This window comes from Centropristis striata, chromosome 3, assembly GCF_030273125.1.
Source record: "Centropristis striata isolate RG_2023a ecotype Rhode Island chromosome 3, C.striata_1.0, whole genome shotgun sequence".
Classification (NCBI taxonomy): domain Eukaryota; kingdom Metazoa; phylum Chordata; class Actinopteri; order Perciformes; family Serranidae; genus Centropristis; species Centropristis striata.
In genome coordinates, this window is record NC_081519.1 from 22,672,083 (window position 1) to 22,688,771 (window position 16,689).

The following is a 16,689-nucleotide window of genomic DNA, read 5'->3' on the forward strand; positions in this document are numbered from 1 at the left end:
CTTTCATTTCTGGACATATTATGCTCTAATATGTATCAACAGACTATAATGGAAACATTTCTGTTTATAAATGATGTTATTTTACTCTCAGTGAAGAGTTGTAAATGTTGTCTCCAAATCTAACATGGAAGAGGTCAAACGAGGAGAAGATCTAGTTTTATGTTTTATTCTAAATATATTTGAGCTTATCTCAGCTTTGACTTCTTCTATCTTCATCAAACACGGTGTGACGGCAGGAAACACGCTGCTGAAGGTTTTACAGCGGGACTTCATCCAGAATACTGTCAATGATTGTTTCATAGAATCAGCAGTGGAAACAAACCTTCACTCATTTCTACCTTTAATCTCACCTGCACAACTTGATGCTTCTTTTCTGTTTTCTCTGCAAAATAAAACAACAAAATAACAACAAGGAAGCAGAAAGTGAATCAGAATGAATAAAATGTTTTCATAAAATAAAGTTTATCCAGCAGTGGAAATAAAAACCTTAAGATGTGAGTCACTCAGATGCTGCAGAAAAAAAACATGCATATAAAACCCACAAAATACACATAAAGAACACCCTAAAAGACAAATAACACAAAAACACACATAAAGAACACACAAAAAGACAAAACACACAAAAACACATAAACACACAAAAGACAAAAAACCACACAAAAACACAAAGAACACACAAAAAGACAAAAAAACACAAAAACACAAAGAACACACAAAAAGACAAAAAAGACACAAAAACACACATAAAGAACACACAAAAAGACAAACACACAAAAAAACACAAAAACACAAAGAACACACAAAAAGACAAAAAACACATAAAACACACATAACTCAGAAAAGTGTTGTCTCTGAACATAATCAAGGCAGTGATTACCTTATCACCACATAACTGAGGCTGATTATTAAATAGTAATATACAAACATAATTTGTAGGAGACAGGGTTGCTGTGAGACACAAAGGTGAGGAGGTCTTTAGGCTATAACAAAATAAACAGCCTAACGTATGGTGAAAGTATAATTAGTAAAGTAAAGTAGTAAGTAAGTAAAGTATTTTCAAAAAGATCTGATATGGTGAATCATAAGCTGTGTGGTGAATATGTTATGTTTCTGAATATTAAATCCTTTGCAGTGTGTCCATCAGTGAATAAGAGTGGGATTCACGTGACGTGTGGTCATTGCCTTGCCCCCCCTTTAGACGGTCAGATCGGCCCCCCTTTAGACGGTCAGATCGCTGTCACAGAGGTTTAGGTCATGTCAAGTGACAGACATGTTATGTTTTGATATTTTTTTGCAAGATGAAACAGCTGTCAAAGCTCTCCGGTGCGCAGTATCGAAAGAGAAGAAAAGAGGAGGAAGAGAAGAAGTCCCAATCTTTTTTTTAACACAGTTAAGCACATTTTTCGTGGGGTTTGCGCTTTCATTGTCTCTCTTGTCTCTAACTTTGTTAGCGGTCTCCAGCTGTGCTTCTTTGACAATTTACTTGTAAGTTAATAATTCTATAGACAGACAGTTGTATTATATAGCCTGGTTGGCACCATGGACAAACAAAAACGGGTGTTCCCCCCTCCTTGAAACAGCAAGCGAAGCTGTTCAACACGAATGGATCTCGCCTAGGGCACCAAATGGGCTAGAGCCGGCCCTGCAGAGGACTGCCTGCTTCCTTGATGCATGTGACAGTTTAATTATGAAATAATAATAAATAAATAAATATGAAATAATATAAAATATATTCTGTATTATTATTTTATTTAAAGGGCCATTGTCTGTATATATATTTTTAATTGTATGGATATGCACTTGTAAGTCAGTGTAAGTACATGTGTGCACGTAGCTCGATATTTAATATTTTATTAATATTATTCATATTATATTTAAATACCCATCATATATATTCTGAATTACATCATATGTACCGTATATTTGTTCATAATTTATCATTATTATATTCTATGATTTGGATACTTACTTACTCTACAAGGGCTTCTAGGCCTGGACTGTGCACGCGGTCACATGCATGTGTATGTGTGACAGTATGAGTAGACTACACATACAGATGTGGGATATCACTTTTGACCCAAAAATATTGAGTTCATTTGGAGTCTAGTTTTAATTAATGTGTTTTAATGTGAAACATGATTTTTTTTCCTCCAGAATATAATGTTATAATTAAGTTGACCTTTGACCTTTTGGATATGAAATGTTATCAGACTTGTATTAATTAGTGACAATAGATAAAAATGTTTTCTGTTGGGGTTTCAGAGACCTTGACCTTTGATCTGTGACCACTGAAATCTTTTCAGTTCATCCTTGGGTCTGAGCAGACGTTTCTTTCAGATTTTAAGAAATTCCCTCAAACCATTTCTGATATCACATTCATGAGTGACCTCTGACTTTTGACAATCTCCTCAGTTCATCCTTGAGTCTGAAGTGAAGTCGTCTCGGTTCTCCAACTGAAGTCTATCAGGACGTGAAACATTTACTGGGGTTAACATAAACATTTCTGTTGTACAGTTATTAACTCCATGGAGTTTGGGCCATTTTGTTGGCTTTTGACTCTTTTTCATTCTGCCTGTATATGCAACTTAAATAATGATCACCATGTCATGCTGGTATCATCTTTTTCAGCACAACCTCACCTCATTGCCTCAAGGCAAATCACAGCTGTACAGAGGAGTACGGCAACCAGTTAGTGTGGAAACCAGTAAAGACATAACACCGGCATCGCTAACTGCGTGCAGAGTGTCCGGTGCTTGTTGTTAACAGAGATGGTGGTAACACTTTACAATAGCCATCATTTATAAATGGTAAACAGATTTACCATTGGTGGTATTAATGTTTAATCATCATTTATAAACCGTATATAGGCCATTTAGAATGGTAAATACATAATTTATTAATGTTTAACTAACTAAATCATTTATAAATGACAAATAGATGGTATATTAATGTACGTTTATAGTTAATTTACCATTAACAAACATTAAATTATAATAAATAGTTATATTAATGGGTTTACTTGCACTCATTAACATTTTTAACACCATATTAAATATGTTAATGATTTTGAAATGATGCATATACCTTTAAGAAATTGGTTGAAAACATTTAACGATTAAATATAGCACTTTGTAAATGGTTAATAATTGGTTTGTAAACAATCTATAAACATTACTTAGTTGGTTATTGTAAAGTGTTACCGAGATCGTTAAGTGAACACCTCCTGCTACAGCAGCACATACACACTGTACTGCTACAGAGCTAACTGTTAGCCTGTTGGCACTGTGCTACTGTGCACCTTGTTTCGCGATGCAGGACTGCACTATGAAAGGGCAGAATATCACTTTGCCTTCACGGGATCAGTATGAACAATATAGCAATATAGCGAGACCTGTCTCTCTATGTGTCAGCCCTGTGACAGTTTGGAGACCTGTCCAGGGTGAATGAAGGAATACAATGATTCAAATTGAACAATACAAATTCAAATTATGTGATTCAAATTCAGTTTTTTAATGCAATTACTCAAGTTAAGCAATTCAAATTCAAATATAAATAATTCACATTCAGTTTCTGGTGGCACATATTTCAGCCCATATGGGGACAGCTCTGTAGGCATGCTTTAGATTGGAATAAACACGGTCCAGTGTGTTAGCCCCTCTGGTTGAACACTGTACATACTGTACAAATCTGGGAAGGACAGTCTTAAGGCATGCTTGGTTAAAGTCCCCAGCGATGATCTGTACTCCCTCAGGATGAGCCAGCTGCAGTCTGTTGACAGTGTCATGTAGGTGAGTGAGAGCGATGCTAACGTTAGCAACCGGTGGATTGTAAACAGAAGTGATGATCACTACTGTCAGCTCTCTGGGCAGATAGACACACACACACACACACACACACACACACACACACACACACAGGTGAGATTAAAGGTAGAAATGAGTGTAGGTTTGTTTCCACTGCTGATTATATGAAACAATCATTGACAGTATTCTGAAGCAGGAGGAGGAGGAGGAGGAGGAAACACGTGCTGAAGGCTTTACAGTGGGACTTCATCCAGAATACTCAGCCTTTCATGGTCAAAGTGTTCCAGCAGCCTGCAGCAGCTTGTATTTTCTCACCTGCACACAGATCATATCGGGTCATCTGAGGCCAAACTAAAACACGTCATCCCAAACAGGATCCTTGGAGTCTGGAGAGGATATAAGGCACCTTTGTGAAGACATGTGAACTGAACAATGAGGGCTGTTGGTTTGCTGCTGCTGCTGCTGGCTTTGTGTGGGTCAGGAGCTCAGGGTGAGCTTCAGGAGACCGCTCCTAGAGATCCAGCTGAGGAACCGACCGAGCAGACCACATCTGACATCTGGGCAGAGGTGAGGGCTCTGAGAGACATGGTGGTGGAGCTGCTGCAGAGAGAGAACTCAGGTAAACACTGATTACTGTTCACCATGTTGTCTTTAAGTTGTCATGCAGCAGTTTTCAGTGTATTTCTGAGGTAAAATGAGACTCAAACTACTGTAAATAATGTGTTGTCCATGTTAACAGTGTGCTCTGCTCTGTAATTCACTGTCATTGCATCAACTCCAGACCTGCAGGCCAGACTGAGCAACAGTGAGTCCAGGACCGAAACGCTGATGTCTTTGGAAACTCGACTGACTGCCACCGAGAGCAAAACAAGTGACCTAGAAACAGAGAATGCAGGTATTTCACTGACAACCAAACCTTATCAATAGATCTCCATCATTGTTTCTCTGTTTCTCTTCTGATTGCTCTCAAACTACATCAGCAGTACTTAACCATGACTCAGCACTTTTACACAAAACAGGGTGTAAATCATGGGTCTCAAACTCGTAGCCCGCGGGCCAATTGTGGCCCTCGTGACGATATTTTGTGGTCCGCACCTTGATGTGAAAGTTTAATGTGAGTTTTATATGAATGGCACTTTAACGTGTTGTTTGTGGAAGGTCCCTTTAATGACTTTTTTGGTAATTTTGTGTCTTTTTTTTGGTAATTTTTTTCTTTTTTTAATAATTGTGTGTCTTTTTTAATAATTTTGTGTCTTTTTTAATAATTTTGTGTCTTTTTTGAATATTTTTGTGTCTTTTTTAGTAATTTTGTGTCTTTTTTTTGTCATTTTGTGTCTTTTTTGGGTCATTTTGTGTCTTTTTAATGAATTTAGTGTTTTTTCAGTCATTTTGTGTCTTGTGGTCATTTTGTGTCGTTTTTTATGTAACTTAGTTTTTTTCTGTCACTTTGTGTCTTTATTTTAGTAATTTTGTGTCTTTTTTGTTCATTTTGTATCTTTTTTTAATTAATTTAGTTTTTTTTGGTCCTTTTGTGTCTTTTTTGGTAATTCAGTCTTTTTTCCTTCATTTTGTTTCTTTTTTTGGTCATTTCGATACTGCCTCCAGCGGCAGGTAATACTGCCCAGGTAATTTGAGTTTGAGACCCCTGGTGTAAATAATGTGTTGTGCATGTAAACAGTAGGGGAGCAGTGGTAGAAGTACGCTTCTCCACAGAGAGCCTCGTCATCATCTCACTGTTTACGTCTGTTTATGTCTCTTGGTCGGTATAATAACAACAACAACAGACGACATCGTCTCTTTACAGATGTTGCTCCTGGCTCTGAGCCGACATTAGCATCCAAGCACGACATGTACATCACATCTGTGCTGCTCACCTTGATGCTATGGACGGAGATTACATTCTTATTGACACTGAACATGAGAAGTTAACATTGGACTTTGTAGTAAGCTAACGTTAGCCCGCCAACGTTAGCCCGCTAGCACTAGCCGGCTAATGTTAGCCTGCTAGCCTGTATCAATAACATTGCAGTTAAACAATTCAAATGAATGATTCATGTTTTAGTTGGTCTCTCTTAACGGCACTGAGTTGGAACAAGCCCAATGAAACGTAACTCGCAACTAACAATATTTACGAGTGACTTTTCAAAATAAAATGCCAAAAGCAGCTTATAATGAGCAAACCTTTAACTGTGGCTAAACAAAGGATCAGTCTGTTTTAGAAAGCAGCAAAACTGTTAAGTTGTCATGGATATTTACAGCAGTTTTCAGTGTATTTCTGAGGTAAAATGAGGGTCAAACTGCTGTAAATAATGTGTTGTGCATGTTAACAGCGTGCTCTGCTCTGTAATTCACTGTCATTGCATCAACTCCAGACCTGCAGACCAGACTGAGCAGCAGTGAGAGTGAACTTCTCATCAGCAAGTCCAAGATCGAGACGCTGGAGAGAGAAAATGCAGGTGATGATTGTACACACACACACACACACACACACACACACACGCACCAGGTGAAGTTTAATGACTGTGAAGGAAATTTGGTGTTTCCTGCATGGTGGGACAGTTCCCACATGGTGGGAAGTAGGCGTCGACCTACTTGGTATTCAAGACACAAGGCATTGTGGGAACTGACTCTGTGAACTTAACGATTCTAACACCATGACTGAGGGGAAGGTGTTGACCAGTGGGCTCTGTCCTGAGGTGATGCATAGGGCAGGAAGATAGGGCCGCATTGAGGCTTACTAAAGAATCAATGCTGGGAACTGCAACAGTTATAAGTCGAGCGGTGTACGGGACTTTGTTGTATTGTGAAAGAGTCATTCGTGATTTTGCGGTGTATGGAATACGAATGTACTAATAAATTGTGCTGAACAGAGTATTGAGTGCTTTGTTCTTGGCCAGCTCACCCACTAACTTAGTGCAATTGACCAGAATTGCCACGACAGTTTGGGGGCTCGTCCGGGATCACCACTTGAGTTGGACCAGGATAAATCTGCAGGTGAGGAACTGACCCTGAAACTCACTTACCTCCCCCCGGGGAAAAGCTTTTGGACGCCGAAGGGGGCGAGACGCATGAGAGCCTGCTGGATGACCTGGAACTACTCAATGCGTGATCGGACCGAAGGGTGAGCCAATACTCTATTCAACTAAAGCAATTTGATATATGTATAGTTGGGAATTATGCATAGAAGAAGCTGTTGGGAAAAACCCCAGGGCGTTTAGTTGTGTTCCTTTTGTTGTTTATTTGGCTTTCATAGTTTATCTATTTATTTTTTCATAATTCATGGTAGAGTGCTGGAGTGGAACTCATGATTAAGTTAAATACTCATGATTAAGTTAAAGTTAGCCACAATTGAAAAACTGTGACTCAGTCATTGTCACCTCATACAATAGAACGAGGTGAAGCAGACTGGAAGGGAGGTGTCAACAGTTCACAATTGTTCTCAATCTTAGGTGTGAAAGCTGTTGCCATTGATCCTGTGTTCTCACCATTCCTTTTATTAGCGATCCTTTGTTATTTCCTTTCCTTTAAGTTAACATTTATCCTTTTTTAGTGAGTTTTAACTTAATACTTTATAAACATGGGTTGTGCATTGGCAAAAAAGACAACCCCATCACTTCCACTCACAAGACCAGTACAAATCATGATTGAAAAAAATGGTGAGCGGTCTTGTAAACAGCTTAACCTGTGGGAATATTTAGGATTTCCAACTGAAGGTAGTTTCAGCACCAATCAGCTGGCAATTCTAAAATTCCGACTACAAAAATATGAAAGGAAACATAAAAGGGCTAGAATTGACTGGGAGGCTTTTGAGTTGTGGGAAAATGAAGCAGAGATGAGGGATGAACAGAAAAAGAAAGAGAGAACATCTAATGTTGTCCAAGCTGTTACAGCTGTTCCAGTGACGACGAGCCTGGAGACAGACCTAGACCGTCTCCCAAGCAGTCATACAGCTGCAACCCCTGACCCAGAATGCCCGCCACCATACAACAGCCAGGCTGACCAGAAGGATGCGACCTCACCAAAATCTGTCCTACTGCGTGACCTCAACACACCTCCACCGACTGTACCAGCCCACAGCACCCGCAGCCACACACAAAAGGATTTATTTGCAACTCCCCCCACACCTACTCTTTGCTGTGAACCACTGTTGCCACAGGTACAAAACACACCCCTTGATGGATACACTTCATGCGAGCAGCCTAATGACGACATGGGAATTACAGTACAAGCACCCATGGTACAGGTGCTGAACCATGAAGGCCAACCGGCATATGTATTCAGACCATGGAGTCCGGAAGAACGGCATGGAATTATTGCAGACCTCCCTGATCCAGCCAGAGAGGGGGGGCAAAAATTTTCAAAAGCCCTGCTCCAACTAGTTGAACAATACCGGCCCAATACCCAAGAATTAGAAACCATAATTCGAGGGAAACTGCACCTGAAATGGGGAATGATCAGGGGTGACTGGAGAGGTAACAAAGTGGAATACAACTGGACTGTTGGTCATCCCTACAGGATTGCCATCACTGAGCTGACAGATCGCATCTCTACCCATTTCCAAAAGAAAATGGATTGGGGAATAATCCACAGTACACGACAGCAACCAGATGAGAGTGTCAATGATTTTTCCATGAGGATGACTGAAATCTTCAGAGATCATAGTGGCCAAGAGGAACCGGATAACCAGAACGACTCTCCATACTGGCAACAGTTAAAGAATGCAGTTCTGCAAGGACTAAGACCTGATGTAAAAACCAGAGTGAAAACACTGTGCATTGCTCTGGCCACAAACACCTTACAGGACATGATGATATATGCCAGACATGCTGAAAAATTGGCATGTGAGGACCAGGAGAATGAACGAAATAAAAAACAAAAACTTCAGGAACGCTTACAGATGGCTCAGCTACAGGCCTATTCAAGGAATAATTTCCACGAGAGAACAGCAAACAACTATAGAAGAAGAGTTTTTCGAGGTCGAGGTCAGACTTCAAGCAGTAGAGGACATACAATAGACACATGTTTTGTCTGTGGACAACAAGGCCACTGGGCAAGAGACTGTCGCGATCCTGTTGGTGGCTGCCACAATTGTGAGACACCTGACCACTGGGCAGTCGACTGCCCAAATGAACAGCACCATGGACAATGGCAGGCCAGCTCGCACACTGCAGGATGGTCAAACAGCCCTCCTACTGGAGTAACTGTCAGGAACCCAAGAGGGAGGGCCCAGGGGTCACAACAGCCTCATGAATTTTGACTCACGGAGGAGACAGGAACGCCAGCCAGACCAGTCTCCTTTTTCAGAATTCAATGAAAACCAGCAATAAGCAAGGCCACAAGAGCGAGAACGCTGGAAACAGGACAAGTGTTCATAAAAGGAGGGGTTTGATATGGCCTGAATGTAAATATTTTACTGTGCTAAGTTAGCACATGGTGTTGACCATGTGTCTAAAGGAGGGATGGTCAGTATGCTTCACAAACATTGGCATGATGCACTGTACACATTACATTCAGTATTCCCATACCTTATTGATAAATTTCATTGTGTTATTTAGAAGTGTTTTTTTTTTTTTCTTTAATGCATTTTTGAGATTTTCTTATGTACACTGTTTTTTGAATTTTATATTCTATGTTTTTGTCGCACAGTTTCCACTCAGTCATGTTGTAACCAGGTTAACAATCAGTGATATAGTTCTCCCTTGGCCTGCAACCAAATTTTTAGCTTTTGAAATTGACTATGTTAGTCAAAAGGAGGGAAGTGTGAAGGAAATTTGGTGTTTCCTGCATGGTGGGACAGTTCCCACATGGTGGGAAGTAGGCGTCGACCTACTTGGTATTCAAGACACAAGGCATTGTGGGAACTGACTCTGTGAACTTAACGATTCTAACACCATGACTGAGGGGAAGGTGTTGACCAGTGGGCTCTGTCCTGAGGTGATGCATAGGGCAGGAAGATAGGGCCGCATTGAGGCTTACTAAAGAATCAATGCTGGGAACTGCAACAGTTATAAGTCGAGCGGTGTACGGGACTTTGTTGTATTGTGAAAGAGTCATTCGTGATTTTGCGGTGTATGGAATACGAATGTACTAATAAATTGTGCTGAACAGAGTATTGAGTGCTTTGTTCTTGGCCAGCTCACCCACTAACTTAGTGCAATTGACCAGAATTGCCACGACATGACTTTCACTGGCTTTGTTCTGTTAACAGAGAGAAAGGTGGCCTTTTACACAGCTCTGACTGATTCAGGACATTTTGGACCATTCAACACAGACATCACACTGAAATACAGCAGAGTCTCCACCAACATTGGCGATGCTTACAATCCATCTACAGGTAATTTACTGCAGCTCACATCAACATGTTTACTAATGTAAACCTATATTTGTTACAGTTTTTTATTTTCTGCTCTGTAGGTTTCTTCACAGCTCCAGTCAGAGGGGTCTACTACTTCCAGTTCACTCTGTGTGGTGCCCAAACAAGTGGCATGGGTGTCTACGTGTACAAGAACAACGGAGGGATCATGTGGAATCAGGAGTGGAAGGAAGAGAAAGGTTGGGAATACATGACTAACTCTGTTGTCTTGGAGCTGATGGCAGGAGATGAAATCCACCTCGTCCTCCCATCAGGCCTTTCTCTCTATGACGATATATACAACCAGAGCACCTTCAGTGGCTCCCTCCTCTTCACACTGTGAGGATTCCTTCAGCTGCTGTGTGACTCCTTATTGGCTACACTGTGATTTACTGCATGTACCAAATAATGAGATTCTGCATCTGACTTCTCTGTTGTGTCATCACATGAAAGCAACATTGAAATAAATCTATGAAGCATTCAGAAAACTCTGTTTTATCCCTCTGATTCTCCACTATGTTCTCCCTGACGGTTCCTCTACTCATTCACTGTCTACCTCTACCTCTTCTGTGTGTTCAGACATTTTTACATCTATTTTTGGTCATTTTGTGTCTTTTTTAGTCATCTTTACATCTATGTTTGGTAATTTTGTGTCTTTTATGGTCAATTTGTGTCTATTTCGACAATTTTGTGTCATTTTTGGGCAATTTTATTTGTATTTTTGGTCATTTTGCATCTTTTTTGGCCAATATTTCTGTATTTCATGATTTTGTTTCTTTTTTTAATCATTTTTACATTTTTTTTGGTCATTTTGCATCTTTGACAAACAATAGATGTAAAAATGACGAAAAAATGACACAAAATTATCAAAATAGACACAAAATGACCAAAAAAGACAAAATGACCAAAGATAGATGTAAAAATGACCAAAAATGACACAAAATCATCTAAATAGACACAAATTGACCAAAAAAGACAGAAAATGACAAAAAAAATACAGTCATGTAAAAAAGTATTAAACCACTCGTTCTCTCTAATATCTTGTTAATTTTCTTTCCGATCCGTGACAGAGTTATTGATCTACTCATGAATCAGACTAACTCTGATTAAAACATGTAATTTTCCCATAAATGTTGTGATAATATTTGCCCAATTTCCTTCAAAAATATCCTTACCTTACTCTTCTAATTTCCTCATTTCCCCCCCAACACATTCTCACTTTACCCCCCAAAATGTCACCAAACTGTCCAAAAACTGATCAAAACGGTTCTAATTTTCCCCCCATATATCTTAATGTAAATTAATGTTTTGTGGGAGCAAAAATCTATTTTCTTCACATATTTCCTCCCTTACTTATTTGTCTCGAAATGTTGTCCCTGATGTTGACAATTGTCTTTGCCGATCAAAACTGTCCTCACAAACAAAATTGTCAATAACAAAGATTTCCTCATTAAAAAAAAAAAAAATTCTCATGTTGCAAACAAAAATGTCTTCACTCTTCACAAATCTCTGCAATTTGCGAAAAAATAGCCACTTTTTGGAAAATGTCCTCAATTTCAAGGTGTAAAGCTGTGGTCCTCACAAAGAGTGCACTACAAGAAAACGCGTCTGTGTGTGTGTGTGTGTGTGTGTGTGTGTGTACATGTTATTCCTACATAGTGAGGACCAAGACAAGTTATTAACCAACAGAGAGAGGACACTTTTGGGAAGTGAGGACATTTAATTTGTTTTTAACGTTCAGGTTACAATTAGGTTTATGTTTAAGTTGTAATGGTTAAAGATCCATGATGTCATGAAAGTCCCAGCATGTGTGTGTGTGTGTGTGTGTGTGTGTGTGTCCAGCAGCAGTGAGGCAGGCAGACAGTAAGTGGAGACATGATGATGGTGTCACGGTTGGTTAGCGCTGTAGATTAAATATACATAGAGAGTTTGTGTAGTTGTGTTTTACTGCAGTACTCGCTGCCTCGGGGGAATAAAACTCTCAGAGATGTTTAATGGCTGCTGGAAGTTGTTGTCGACCGACTTCGTGCTTGACTGATATTGAGTTTTGTTTTGTTTTACACTGATGTGATCCTGCTGAATAAAAGAAGAGCAGGTGAGACTGAGCTGACCTGTGTACTTTATAATGCTGCATGACTTTCTGTTGTCCTCTTGTTCCTCTTTTGTTTTAAATGTTCTTGTGCTGCTTTCTGAAGCTAAAAAGTAACCAAAAGTTGTGTTAAATGTTGATATTTTTGTGTCAGAATCTCTTTAATCTACATTGTCATTTAAAATAAAGCGTTTGCACTAACCAGATCCTGCTAAAAACATTAAATTCTGCTCCGCAGAGACACTGTGAAGACATGATTGATTCTGCTGAGAGCAACGGTCACGTGACAAATGTTCACTGAAAATCTGTTTACACAGAACAGAGAGGAGAGGACAGGAGAGGCTGTTTACACAGAACAGAGAGGAGAGGACAGGAGAGGCTGGAAACATGACAAAAACATTTTTTTGTATATAATTATTGGTAATTTTGTGGGGTTTTTTTGTCCGGTTATATCTTTCTTGTCATTTCCTTGCCTTTTTTGGGAAAATGTGTTTCTTTTTTGGTAATTTTACAATTTTCTTTTAAATTTTCTGTTATTTTTCACATTTGTGATATATATATATATATATATATATATATATATATATAGTTTCATTCAAATTTTTAATAATATATATATATATATATATATATATATATATATATATATATATATATATATATATATTTCTGTCATTCTAACTGTGTTATTCTGCACAAAGATATGTTTGAGTTGTTCTGATTGTGCTGATTCCGCAGAGCTGCAGGACTTATAGATTTATATATAATTATAAATACAAGGACACAGAGAGGAAAATATAAAAAGAAAAAAAATCGCCCTGAAGCTGCTTGTTGGAGTATTAATGATTTATTTTTGTGCCAGGAATTGGTTTTGTTTGGCACATCTGGCTCATGACCGCAGACATTTTTTAAAATTATTTTTATTATGACTGCATTGACTCGTGAGTGAAAGTCGCTGCCACGGCGAGCCGACCTCAGAGAACTCCTGCAGACAGAAGCCGAGTGATCAAAGGACGCGCGTCACCTCCAATCTCCTCTTGTTTCCTCATGTCTTCAGTTAAAAGTTGCACTTGAACACATCACAAAGACGAGATCTGACGGCTGACTGAGGCGTGCTCGCTGTTCTGTTTGTCACAGAAAAAGAGAAAAAGTGAAACTGAAAGCAGCCTTTCATTGTCTCACCGCTGTCAATCTGCAGCTCGTCAAGTGGTCAGAATACAAACTACCGAAATAAATGTAAAAATGTAAATGTAAAATCAAAATTTTAGATCCTTTACAGATCTGATCAGTTTTAGACTTTTTTGATGAGACTGATTTGAGTTAAATTATGTGTTAAAGTATGTGTATGTGGTGAAGCTGAACATTGAGACATCTCTCAGCTTGTGATTTAACTCTGTGAGCTCAGCATGACTCCAAACCAGCTCAAAGTCTCTTTATTGTGTTCTTACTTTGTCAGAACGGATTATCACGAGAGAAAGGTACAATTAGTCGGATAGTAGAAACACTGAAAGTTGTCAGATATTTGTGTTTATTGAACATAATGTTGTTGTCCCATTCCTGATGAAGTAAATAAAACACATGCAGTGACAGAGATGTGGAGCTGCTGGTGTTCAGCTGCTGTGAAGGACGAGACCAAAGCTCTTTACTCTTTACGTCAACTCTTCTGTTTGACTGTATCAATTATTCATCGTGTTGTTGAAAAGTGCGTCTCAAGGTCACACATGTTCTGCTTACAGAACACCTGAAAGGAGTTGTTTTCTAACCAAGAAACAAGACTTGTGTTGTGTTTTTGTGACACATTTTAGTATTATTTTATCATAGTGGTTCTTATTGTTTTAACCACTAAAAACTGTAAAGTGTTTTGTGCTTTCTGTGAACTCCAGAGGCAACTGGACAGACTGTGGAAGAGCTCAGCTGATTTAAAACACATTTTTGTTTCGTAAAAATCTAAATCTATCCAGTTTTGCTGTATATTCGGGGTCATAGTGACCAGCAAACCAGCAGCTGCAGTGCGACAGGCTGCACTGAAAAGAAAGGTTTCACCTGATCCACAGGTGGTGCAACACGCTGACACGGGCAGAGAACAAGAAGTCAACACAGGAAACAACAACAAGGCAGTGAAAATAAGGGAGAAATGCATTGCAAAGAAAATGCAAAGTTTGTGAGATCATATGAAGTTCTGGTGATAAAACACAGAAACTAATGAGAGCTTTGAAGAAACTCTAAGAGAAAAGGATAAACAGGTTGAGTCGTCTTCAAACACCATGAGGTCAGTTTGTGTTTGAAGAAGATAGGACAAGTAAAACCGGAGATAAGATCAAATATACTTTTACAAATATACTTCAGAATATACATTATATATATATATATATATATATATATATATATATATATATATATATATATATATATATATATCATGTTTTCATGTTAAATCTCGACCTGAAATGTAAAAAGTATAAAGTTACATAAAATGGAAACACCCAAGTAAAGAACAAGTACCTCAAAATTGCACTTAGGTGCATTACTTGAGTAAACGTATTCCACCACTGATCATGTGTCACAAAGACAACTTGTCTCAGCACTGAAAAATGTTCATATTCGACATTATCTTTGGTCTGCAGGAACCTGAAATGCCAAAATGTGTTCTGGCGTCTGAGCTCAACAGTTTGAAAGTTCATGACATAAATAAACTACGATTAATATCAAGAGTTTCTCCAACACTCTCCTCTTCTCTGCCAATAAACACACGAAATACAGAAAGAATACTGAGTTCTAGGAGCAGGTTAAAGCTGCATTAAAGAGCTGAATCCTCCATGATCTGATAATAAACTTCTCCTTCCTTCTGTGAAGACTTGCAGCTGCTTCAAACATTCTACACCCTGCACATATGTTCTCCATTTCACTGCCACTTTAACATATTTGCACTACTGCTAGTTTTTTTAGTTTGGTCTTGGTTGTTTGTTTGTATGTATGTCTATTTTCTACAGGTGCATCTCAATAAATTAGAACATCATAGAGAAGTTTATTTATGTAATTAATTCAATTCAAAAAGTGGAAATAACACATTATATAGATCCATTACACACAGAATGAAACATTTCATGTCTTAATTTATTTAATTTCTTCTAATTATAATGATTATGGCTTAGATTTAATGAAAACCTAAAATTCAGTGTCTCAAAAAAAAAGTGAATATTACAAAAGACCAATTTTAAAAAGTGTGTTTGATATGGAAATGATGTCCTCTGAAAAGTATGTCCATCAATATGACTCAATACTTGGTTGGGGCTGTTTGACTTGAACTACTGGAAATGGACTTTTCCATCATATTCTAATTTATTAAGATGCACCTGTACTATGTATATATTTTCTTAGCTTTATTCTATTAAAGCATATTAATCTATTTTTATACAAACTGTTTTTTCTCTTTACTTGTGCTGCTGCAACACCAGAATTTCCCCCATGGGGGATTTATAAAGGAATATCTGATCTTATTTGTTATCACACAGCAGCTCTGCTCACACTTTCCTGCATTTATTGTTATTTTATTGCATCAATGAATATTTAATAGTATATGAGCCTATCAAATGAACAGCAGCCTGCAGAAACGAAGACGTCTTTGACCGTCCATGACTCGTGTGTGTGTGTGTGTGTGTGCTTATGTGTGTTAATGGTTTGGACACACAACAACCTCCCACTATTACATCATCACTTATTCATGAGGTGAAAGCAGACACACACACACTGTAGCAGGCTGCATCTGATCAATCAGTGCACTCCGCGGGGTCAGAGGTCAGCGTACACACTCTGCAGTAATGACAGCGTGCCTCTGCCTCTCCTCCAGCAGACAATAAGGGCGCTGATGTCGCCGTCGGAGACTCGTCTCGATGGCTTTCATGGTAATTGAGAGTGAGAACATCATTACGTGTGAGTGGGCGATCAATGGCGGCTTTTCACACCGCGACGCCTTGTTGGGAAATATGGATGTTTACATGGAGTGATGAGTGAGAGCAGATTTTAGGAGAAGTGATTGCAGGCGGAGAAACAGAAAACTGCTGAGTGCAGTTAAGACTTAAAGGAAATACTAAACAGGAGAAAAAGGCACAAAACAAGTTTATATTCATTTTGATTCCTTTGATTTAAGAGGAGAAAAGTATGAGATGCACTGTTGTGTGTGTTGAATCTCTACAATGAATGAAATATACTAAATTAATTCTTCAGTAACATCAACCTAACTGTACAAAATAAGGTTGTATAATCTGATTCAATATTTAATAGTGACATAAATTCTGCAAACACTAGAGAATTTTCTTTTGAGGACAAACGCTGTAATTAAGAAGAGCGAGGAGGTAAACTAAAACAGGGGTTATTCTGGAACACGAGGCCTTTACTCTGAAAACAACTTTATTTATTTACTTTTTTTAATGAAAGTGTATCTGGAT

General features: G+C 38.6%; 1 protein-coding gene across 1 annotated transcript; it reads left to right on the forward strand.

The window, feature by feature from the left end:
- Positions 1–4,032: 4,032 nt before the first annotated feature.
- LOC131968793 (heavy metal-binding protein HIP-like) lies at positions 4,033–10,643 on the forward strand. Its single transcript, XM_059329818.1, has 5 exons — positions 4,033–4,422; positions 4,585–4,698; positions 6,176–6,259; positions 10,012–10,137; positions 10,218–10,643. Exons 1-5 carry the CDS (start codon positions 4,236–4,238, stop codon positions 10,496–10,498), a joined length of 792 nt encoding a protein of 263 aa, XP_059185801.1. The 5' UTR covers positions 4,033–4,235; the 3' UTR covers positions 10,499–10,643.
- Positions 10,644–16,689: the final 6,046 nt, after the last annotated feature.

Excerpts from the sequence above, each read along its gene's own strand:
- LOC131968793 (XM_059329818.1), top strand. The coding sequence starts at position 4,236 with ATGAGGGCTGTTGGTTTGCTGCTGCTGCTGCTGGCTTTGTGTGGGTCA. Across the intron at positions 4,423-4,584 it reads GCTGCAGAGAGAGAACTCAG|ACCTGCAGGCCAGACTGAGC; the intron begins GTAAACACTGAT and ends CATCAACTCCAG. Across the intron at positions 6,260-10,011 it reads GCTGGAGAGAGAAAATGCAG|AGAGAAAGGTGGCCTTTTAC; the intron begins GTGATGATTGTA and ends TTCTGTTAACAG.